Source organism: Sinocyclocheilus rhinocerous, unplaced genomic scaffold, assembly GCF_001515625.1.
Source record: "Sinocyclocheilus rhinocerous isolate Xijiao unplaced genomic scaffold, SAMN03320098_v1.1 scaffold622, whole genome shotgun sequence".
Lineage (NCBI taxonomy): Eukaryota > Metazoa > Chordata > Actinopteri > Cypriniformes > Cyprinidae > Sinocyclocheilus > Sinocyclocheilus rhinocerous.
The window spans coordinates 209,088-220,536 of NW_015641438.1; the positions used below are offsets into that span (position 1 = coordinate 209,088).

Here is an 11,449-nt window from a genome sequence, read left to right on the forward strand (position 1 = left end):
ATTGTGCTTTGAATTTAACAAACAAAGCCACTTTGAATGAAGCAAACTGAAGCGAGCGTGGCAGTACTTGCTCCTAATGGGACTAACAAGCTGTCTGAAACGGGCAACTGTGATTTAAATGCAAACGGTGTAGCTGGTCTGTTCTCTGCCTGTTGCATAGGAACAATATTACAAGGCTGCCGTACTTTTCATAATCAACGGCTTCCCACTCTGTTGTGAGTCACTGAGTGGACAGAAGCGGTCTGGACACATGGACACACCACACGATGTGTGCTGACAGATTATGTGCAGTGTGCTTTAGATTTTTATGTTTTCTGAAGAAAATATGAGCAGTGTTTGCCAGTCCATATGGCGACACCACTAGACTGTTCTGGCTGGTTGATATCTGTCCCAAATCAAAAGAGTCGACTCCTAAATCTCTATGAGTTACGCACCAAAGTTCAAAGTTTGTCAAATCCATCAAGTACAATCAATAACGATGTTTGTCTTATAACAAACGCCACTAATAACTAGGGTTGGGTACGAAACCAGGTAACAATATGACACCGGTACCTATGTAACCGGTATGTACTAGAACCGAATCCGAACGCAGATTTCGGTGCCTCATTTCGGTGCCATGCCTGAGCGATCGATTGAAATATTTGTCCTCAGGTTTTCCGAAACGGACGTAAAAAGCATAATCACTGGCACCGCACGTGAAAAATTATTTCCCGACTGAGAAAATGCACGTGAACTCAAGTCGGAAAGCTCTAACAATACGAATCCAACACAACTTTGTAGTAACGAGAGTGTCCATATCGATTTGGCACCGGTATCGAAAAAAACCCAAACGATACCCAATCCTACTAATAACAAAAGAAAAATGTCCTATATGAAGTATATTGACTTTACAGGTTTACTGACCTTTACTTCTACTAACTCTTGATTTCTTATGAGATTTGCTGAGAATTATCACATTGCAAACGCACTTTACAAGCCGTGTGCATGGGTTTATGCTATATGATTTATTAATATTTTGAGTCTTTATTTTTTTCTGAATTATTTTTATTAGTATTTTATTTTTATATTATCAGTGTTCATTTTATTTACTTTTTTTCATTTTTGCTAGTTTTTGTGTTTTAAAATATGTATTTATGTACTTACTATTTATTTATTTATGTATATATTTTACTTCAGTTTGCCAAGGCATCATTTGTAATTTTTCAAGTTTAGGTGTTTTATCTTATATTTATATTTTATTTTATTGCAGCTTTATTTTAATGAACGGAAATGTTTTTAATAGTTTTAGTTAACAATAGCAACACTGTAATTAACAATAACTAGTGAAATTATTAAAATAACTTGGGGTCAAATTTATATTCATACATGGTTGACAAGACAAACGATATGGAAATATCATATTAATAATAATATTAATAATTAACCAGTTTTATTTTAGTAATATTTATATATGGTTTATTAATATTTTGAGTCTTTATTTTTTCTTAATTATTTTTATTAGTATTTTATTTTTATATTATCAGTGTTAATTTTATTTACTTTTCTTATGAGATTTGCTGAGAATTATCACATTGCAAACGCACTTTACAAGCCGTGTGCATGGGTTTATGTGCAATTTTTGAACAGGAGTTTTGTAACAAAGCACTTCTGCCATCTACTGGTTCCTTTTTTTATTGCTCATGAAGCTATAGCTCTTGTAAGTCATTTAAATTGGTTAAATTCTCTGCTACAATAAAAAAAAATAGAAATAAGACATACTCATAGAAAATATTTTTGCTCATATATATACTATACTTTAATACTTTAATACCTACATAACCATATTTTGGGGTCAAATTTATATTCATACATGGTTGACAAGACAAACGATATGGAAATATCATATTAATAATAATATTAATAATTAACCAGTTTTATTTTAGTAATATTTATATATGGTTTATTAATATTTTGAGTCTTTATTTTTTCTTAATTATTTTTATTAGTATTTTATTTTTATATTATCAGTGTTGAGGCAGGGTTGGGGGATGTTGACAGGGAAATACCTGAGCTGTGGTCTGAGACCCCCTGCAGGCGCTGTCTCTGTGGTGCCTCCGGGTCAAGAGAGGTCAAAGAAACACATGGCCTCGCACAGAATGAATAGACTGCTTGTTCAGAAACACATGTTTTCAGTTTATATAACTATAGACTGTCATTGAAAAGTCGTTACAAATCTGAAATAACTTCCGGAAGAGTTCCAGAAGTCTTTTCTTTAACCCTGAGAGACCAAAGGCCTTTTTAACAGCTCGAATCAGGTTGGTACAGGTTGGGCTATATCTTAAAATTGTAGAATCTTTAGATTTAAAAATGAAGAACAAAATAGGAAGGAAATAAAAGGAACAAAAGATCCGAATGCACAATCTCAAAAGAGCATTGAGGACAAAGTGGTTGGAACTACCCATACAAGACGCATAATACATTTTCAAAAATATTTCAGAATATACAAAAAATGGGCAAAAAAATATATATATTTGCTAAAATATGTTTCAAAATATATTAGCATAAATATATTTTCTGCCAATATATTTTTGACCATTTTTGCATAGTTTTGAAAATATATTTATACATTTAAAATATTTTTAAAAAATGGCCAAAAAACCTCTATTTGCTAAAATATGTTTCAAAATATATTTACGTAAATAAATATATTTTCTACCAATATATTTTTTTGGTCTTTTTATATATATATATATATTTTTTTTTTTTGAAAATATATTTTAAATGTTTAAATATATTTTTAAAACATTTTAAAATATATTTTGCCCTCTGTATATTTCTGTCTAAGAAAATGCATTCACATACAGTATGTCACGTTTGAAGAAAAACTTGATTTTCTTTAGTGTAAAAGGGAGATGATATTTACAGTGAGTGTAAATAGTGGTAGATGCTTTTTGTTCCAAGTGTAGCAACAAACAGTGTTTACACTAACTTCATGTTTACACTAAAGTGCAAAAAGTGGTAGATAGGCTACTACCATAGTCACGCTAAGTGTAAACAAGAGTAGGCTAAATGCTGTTTGCACGTACGGTAAAACATCTGAGAAAAGCTGACTGGACACTGTTGTGTTTATCAGTTGTATTGTTTCAGGTGTAATGCCACGTGGCAGCTGTTACTTTTCTCATCGCTGTTGTGGAACGACCAATCACAGTCGTTTGTGATTAGTGGATGAAGATCTGTATAAAACAGCGTTTCAGAGATTATTGGGGCAGATTTTCATTTATAATTCAGGTACCGATCCTCGATATTACAGCATACACATCTGTCTCCAGTGATAGTTGTGTGGAGATCCGTCTTTCGCCCCCTGCAGGAACACAGCGGAGCTCCGACCGTCTGGTTATCAGTCGGCAGCAGCTGATCGGAGCAGGCGCTGTGAACCGCTGCAGTTCATCAACGATGGGCACGAAACAGACTCCGCTATTCATTTGCTTTTGGATAACTTTGTCATTCTGTGTCACGGAAAAAGTCAAAGAAAGGACCGCCCGGCAAAGAGACGCGGAGTTTACTGACAAGGTAATTAAGATTCACGTGTTAAACTTTTACATGTGACAAAGCAATCAAGTCAAACCCACAGCAGAGGCATCGAACCAGCTGATCATTTTTTAATGTCCCCAATTCTAACCATTTATAAAATGTGTTTAGGATTTTTAGCCTGATTTTTTTTAAGGAGAAAGTACTCATTTGTATAAAAGACTAAATTATAGGCATTGTTAAAGTGACATTTTACTTAATTTTGTTCTCCATTACTTAGTTATGATTAGTTTGATTACATTTGATTGAAAGATTCAAGAAAATATGATAGGGAGTAATGGATTAAAAGAAAAGGTTTATAATGAAATCATTTACGGCACTTGGAAGTAGGCTATTGTGTTGCTTTTTTTGCTCATGGATTTAAATATATATCCAGATCCAGTGAAACCACACTTTGTCCATGCTGTGTTAAACAATGGCTTTGCAGTGATGTCCGAATCGCGAACGAACGAACGAACGAATTCGGATCTTTTTAATATTATCAGTTGAATCGATTCGCAGTGCGTTTGAGCTTTTGTAATGGATTCAAACAGAGGTGTGTGTCGTGTTGGAATTTTAAACGATGCAACAGCTGACGCACACATGTAACTTAATCGAAAAGTAGTCGTAAACATCAATAGTCGATTTAATTAAGCATAAAAAATAAGGCACGGGACTTCACGGAACACTACTGAGTGCTGCCTCAAAAGAATCGTTTTGAAACATTAAAACAAACTGATTCGCCAAAATGATTCCAACTACTCTGTGGCTGTTCCTCACGTGACTCTTTGGAGAAACTGCAGAGTAGATTTTGGTTGATAATTCAATTCATGGAAACACATTTTAACCTGTTATGTGTATACAAATGTCATAAACGGATCCAAAAACCTTACAAACCACAGTCTGTGGCTATTTTCAAATGAATTATGATCATAATAAAACAGCGATGAACAGTACAAAATGTAAAATAAACAAATGTAATGCAAATCAAGATATATCTATCTTATAATGGGAATGTGGTGACAGATGCTTAGCCTGAAATTCTGTTCATTTCCACACTGGCCATGTGTGATAAAGATGGCCTTTTCCACTTGGTACGTTTCTTTGGCAGCTCTGACTTAGCAGCTACCTAATATTGGTGCACTTTGAGATGCTTTTGGCTGACTTTCATTTTTCAACCACAACTGAGTAGCTAATATCTAAGTAAACACAGAACTGTACTTTCCACATTTTTATCAGCGGATGCAAACAAACAAACCACAGCACTTGGACTCATTGTGGTTTTCATGCCTCGCTGATGTTCACACAAATGGGTTATGATTCATAAAACCTGTGAGGGATGGGCTTGGTCTGTAAAACCACCGCAAGGAAACAGAGATCTGTCATTATTAGAAAAACCACAGAATAGTGGATTACATTTACTCACCGACTGAAAACCCAAGGGGCATGACAAAGTCTAATTAAGATATTTTATTGTATTTTTTTAAAACATTGCATTTATATATATATATATATATAAAACATAATTTTAGTATTATTTAATTTTTATATATACAGTGTGTTTAATTAAACCCAAAAAGTTCCTTCTGTCAGAATTTCTGTAATACTGTTTTTTCTTTGTCTTGTGTCAGAGCTTGTCTGAAGTGAACAGACTGTGACTGTGGTCAGGGGATTTTACTCCAGTTCTCCTTCCAATTTTATGTTTTCTTTGTTTTAGCTGTTTTGGCACAAACGTGTCCGTCTCAAAGAACAGGGTCATAGTACTTTCCCACCCACAGCGGTCTGTGCATCATGGTGAATCATTCTCATTAACGGGGCACAACACCTCTGCAAACTACTGAAATGGTTTCATGCCTCTGTGCTTCATGTTTTTGTCATTAGTACCAGACGTGCATGCAGGGTGTACCTGGAGCGCAGGGCAGGGATGGGAACCCGGGGATAAATGGCATTCCAGGCACACCAGGAATCCCTGGGAGAGACGGATTTAAGGGCGAGAAGGGAGCGTGTGTGACTGAGAGGTTTGAGGATCCCTGGAAACCCAACTTCAAACAGTGCGCCTGGAATTCTTTAAACTACGGCATTGATCTGGGCAAAATAGCCGTAAGTATTATATCCGTAATGCAAGAGCTATTCCAACCTAATTTCTCAGCGATTTCATATGCATTAGTACAATGTGAATTGATTAAAAATGTATGATTTTTAGAATAAAGGAAGCAATGACGCTCCTAAACCTAACCTTCAGTGGGACGTAAGCAGATCATACGTAAACGTACAAATGAGAATTTATACAAATTATCCACTAATTCGCCAAGATGTAAAATAGTTATGAGATGTGGAAATACACAGTATAAAATCTGCCAAGTTTTGAACCAATCACTTAAGCCATAATGGCATGTAACTAATCACTCTGGAGCTGCAGGAAATGACATCATGACAACACTGATTGGCTGATGGCAACGCAAGAACACATACAGTCCAAAAACCTTTACTAGTGACTAGGGATGTAACGATTCACTCAACTCACGATTCGATTCGATTCACACATTTTTTTTTACAAAATGAGATTTAAGACAAATTATAAATTAAATGTGTCCTTTTATCAACGTAGCACCATTTTGGAGAATATGAGCTGAACGTAAGCAGCGTACGCTCTTCTGTGTCAGCCGCGCCACAAGGATACGTTTTCTACGTGTATTTACGCTTTGATTTGAAAGAAAACAGCGCATCTGTGTGGCACGGCTGACACAGAATAGCGTACGCTGCTTGCGTTCAGCTCATATTCTCCAAAATGGTGCTACGGTGATGCTGAAAGACACAGAGGAGACAAATTGTTGAATAAAGTCGTTATTTTTAAGACGAACAAAGCTTTTACGGGTTTGGAACGACATGGGGGTAAGTGATTAATGACAAAATGTTCATTTTGGGGTGGAGTATCCCTTTAAGGACAATGGAACCAGAAGTGCTAAACACATAGTTGCCAAAGCAAATTAGTCTAAAACACACACAATAAACTTACATAGGTTTTCTTGCAGTTAAATATGATCATTCATTTATTCAGTGATATAACAGTGGAAGGCGTCTTGATTTTTCTTTCACAGGAGTGCACGTTCACCAAGCAGCGTTCGGACAGCGCTCTGCGTGTGCTCTTCAGTGGTTCTCTCAGGCTCAAGTGTAAGACGGCCTGCTGTCAGCGCTGGTACTTCACCTTTAATGGGGCAGAATGTACCGGACCGCTACCCATAGAGTCCATTATTTACCTGGACCAGGGCAGCCCCGAACTCAACTCCACCATTAACATACACAGGACTTCCACAGGTACCATTTACAAACTATAGATCATTACTTTTTGTTTTCTATAAGACAGTAAATTTACAAGATTGCAAAGCTGACACAAAGTGTACATAGTCAAAATAAGATAAACAGCAGACACTTAACAAAATAGATCAGATAGCACTTAACAAATAGAAACATATGTTAAGATATATCTGTGCATAGATATTTTGTAAAATGTTGTCAATAACATTTTAAATACATATTTCAAACTTTTTTGCTTTGATCTTACATTTAGGCTATAAATATTTAACTGATTACATATATATATTCATTCATTCCCACATATTCTTACATAAAAAGCATGATGTTATAAAAAGATTTTTAATCATAATGCTTGTTTATGGCTCCATGTGTGAATTACACACTCTGCAATTATGCTCCTATTTATGGCTTTGTGGTTTTCAAAATATGGTACACAGCAAACATCAATTGGACTCACAAAATATACTTTCCAATAAATTATACATTCCGCTTACATCATGTTTTCACAAAAAGGTGTATTGAAACGTTATGATTTTGACTAAATTGTCAATTTTAGTTTTCATTCTGTCACATGACCGACGCTTGAGATCAAAAATGTTGAAAAATACCATTCTGTTTGAAATACCATTCCTTCATACAGACAGACAGACAGACAGACAGATAGACAGACAGATAGATAGATAGACAGATAGATAGATAGACAGACCATTCCTCCATAACCATACTCCACTGTTGTATACATAAGACTCACACACTGTATTTTTTGAGAGCAGAGATAGTCTCTAAATGCAGATGTCTTTCTGTGAGTGTTCTTTTGTTTGGCTGAATGCAGTTTGGCAGCTTTCATAAGCGTCTATGCTGCAATTACAGAGAGACCAGAGGAATTTGAGAGCTCTGTGTGGTTTCTCACCAGCTCACATCCCAGCATTTTCTACACTTACTCATGACCAACACATCAGCATTGCTCAACAACACGGTCTTATCTAGCGGACAGGGATCTGAGATACAACATGCATTCATTTTGCAAAACTACGCTGACTGCACAGTTCACAAATAAAAATAATAGCAATAATAATATGTAATAGACAGACAGACAGACAGATAGATAGATAGATAGATAGATAGATAGATAGATAGATAGATAGATAGATAGATAGACAGACAGACAAGAGACAGACAGAAAGACAGAGACAGACAGACACAGACAGATTGATTATAAATATAATAGACAGACAGACAGATTGATTATAAATATAATAGACAGACAGACAGATTGATTATAAATATAATAGACAGACAGACAGATTGATTATAAATATAATAGACAGACAGACAGATTGATTATAAATATAATAGACAGACAGACAGATTGATTATAAATATAATAGACAGACAGACAGATTGATTATAAATATAATAGACAGACAGACAGATTGATTATAAATATAATAGACAGACAGACAGATTGATTATAAATATAATAGACAGACAGACAGATTGATTATAAATATAATAGACAGACAGACAGATTGATTATAAATATAATAGACAGACAGACAGATTGATTATAAATATAATAGACAGACAGACAGATTGATTATAAATATAATAGACAGACAGACAGATTGATTATAAATATAATAGACAGACAGACAGATTGATTATAAATATAATAGACAGACAGACAGATTGATTATAAATATAATAGACAGACAGACAGATTGATTATAAATATAATAGACAGACAGACAGATTGATTATAAATATAATAGACAGACAGACAGATTGATTATAAATATAATAGACAGACAGACAGATTGATTATAAATATAATAGACAGACAGACAGATTGATTATAAATATAATAGACAGACAGACAGATTGATTATAAATATAATAGACAGACAGACAGATTGATTATAAATATAATAGACAGACAGACAGATTGATTATAAATATAATAGACAGACAGACAGATTGATTATAAATATAATAGACAGACAGACAGATTGATTATAAATATAATAGACAGACAGACAGATTGATTATAAATATAATAGACAGACAGACAGATTGATTATAAATATAATAGACAGACAGACAGATTGATTATAAATATAATAGACAGACAGACAGATTGATTATAAATATAATAGACAGACAGACAGATTGATTATAAATATAATAGACAGACAGACAGATTGATTATAAATATAATAGACAGACAGACAGATTGATTATAAATATAATAGACAGACAGACAGATTGATTATAAATATAATAGACAGACAGACAGATTGATTATAAATATAATAGACAGACAGACAGATTGATTATAAATATAATAGACAGACAGACAGATTGATTATAAATATAATAGACAGACAGACAGATTGATTATAAATATAATAGACAGACAGACAGATTGATTATAAATATAATAGACAGACAGACAGATTGATTATAAATATAATAGACAGACAGACAGATTGATTATAAATATAATAGACAGACAGACAGATTGATTATAAATATAATAGACAGACAGACAGATTGATTATAAATATAATAGACAGACAGACAGATTGATTATAAATATAATAGACAGACAGACAGATTGATTATAAATATAATAGACAGACAGACAGATTGATTATAAATATAATAGACAGACAGACAGATTGATTATAAATATAATAGACAGACAGACAGATTGATTATAAATATAATAGACAGACAGACAGATTGATTATAAATATAATAGACAGACAGACAGATTGATTATAAATATAATAGACAGACAGACAGATTGATTATAAATATAATAGACAGACAGACAGATTGATTATAAATATAATAGACAGACAGACAGATTGATTATAAATATAATAGACAGACAGACAGATTGATTATAAATATAATAGACAGACAGACAGATTGATTATAAATATAATAGACAGACAGACAGATTGATTATAAATATAATAGACAGACAGACAGATTGATTATAAATATAATAGACAGACAGACAGATTGATTATAAATATAATAGACAGACAGACAGATTGATTATAAATATAATAGACAGACAGACAGATTGATTATAAATATAATAGACAGACAGACAGATTGATTATAAATATAATAGACAGACAGACAGATTGATTATAAATATAATAGACAGACAGACAGATTGATTATAAATATAATAGACAGACAGACAGATTGATTATAAATATAATAGACAGACAGACAGATTGATTATAAATATAATAGACAGACAGACAGATTGATTATAAATATAATAGACAGACAGACAGATTGATTATAAATATAATAGACAGACAGACAGATTGATTATAAATATAATAGACAGACAGACAGATTGATTATAAATATAATAGACAGACAGACAGATTGATTATAAATATAATAGACAGACAGACAGATTGATTATAAATATAATAGACAGACAGACAGATTGATTATAAATATAATAGACAGACAGACAGATTGATTATAAATATAATAGACAGACAGACAGATTGATTATAAATATAATAGACAGACAGACAGATTGATTATAAATATAATAGACAGACAGACAGATTGATTATAAATATAATAGACAGACAGACAGATTGATTATAAATATAATAGACAGACAGACAGATTGATTATAAATATAATAGACAGACAGACAGATTGATTATAAATATAATAGACAGACAGACAGATTGATTATAAATATAATAGACAGACAGACAGATTGATTATAAATATAATAGACAGACAGACAGATTGATTATAAATATAATAGACAGACAGACAGATTGATTATAAATATAATAGACAGACAGACAGATTGATTATAAATATAATAGACAGACAGACAGATTGATTATAAATATAATAGACAGACAGACAGATTGATTATAAATATAATAGACAGACAGACAGATTGATTATAAATATAATAGACAGACAGACAGATTGATTATAAATATAATAGACAGACAGACAGATTGATTATAAATATAATAGACAGACAGACAGATTGATTATAAATATAATAGACAGACAGACAGATTGATTATAAATATAATAGACAGACAGACAGATTGATTATAAATATAATAGACAGACAGACAGATTGATTATAAATATAATAGACAGACAGACAGATTGATTATAAATATAATAGACAGACAGACAGATTGATTATAAATATAATAGACAGACAGACAGACGGGTATATTATAAATATAAGATAGACAGATAGATTATAAATATAATAGATAGACAGATAGATAGACAGACAGACAGATCGAGTATAAATATAATAGACAGACAGACAGATTGAGTATAAATATAATAGACAGATAGATTATAAATATAATAGATAGATGGATAGTAGATATATATTTTTTTTTCTTTCATATATATATATATATATGTGTGTGTGTGTGAAAAAAGTAGAATATATATATGAAAAAAGTAAAAGGTTTTTTCTTTAAATCAATCATTTGTGCTGTGTGTTTGTTTGTATTTTACTTAATATTACTAATAGCACATTAAGAACCCATAC

General features: G+C 32.3%; 1 protein-coding gene across 1 annotated transcript in view; it reads left to right on the top strand.

The window, feature by feature from the left end:
* The first annotated feature begins 3,293 nt into the window (after positions 1 to 3,293).
* LOC107754923 (collagen triple helix repeat-containing protein 1-like) overlaps positions 3,294 to 11,449 on the top strand; it is a 9,280-nt gene continuing 1,124 nt past the window's right edge. The window contains exons 1-3 of the mRNA XM_016571559.1: positions 3,294 to 3,549; positions 5,428 to 5,646; positions 6,645 to 6,861. Coding sequence (XP_016427045.1) covers positions 3,433 to 3,549; positions 5,428 to 5,646; positions 6,645 to 6,861 — 553 coding nt within the window. The 5' untranslated portion in view covers positions 3,294 to 3,432. The remainder of the gene's footprint in view (positions 3,550 to 5,427; positions 5,647 to 6,644; positions 6,862 to 11,449) is intronic.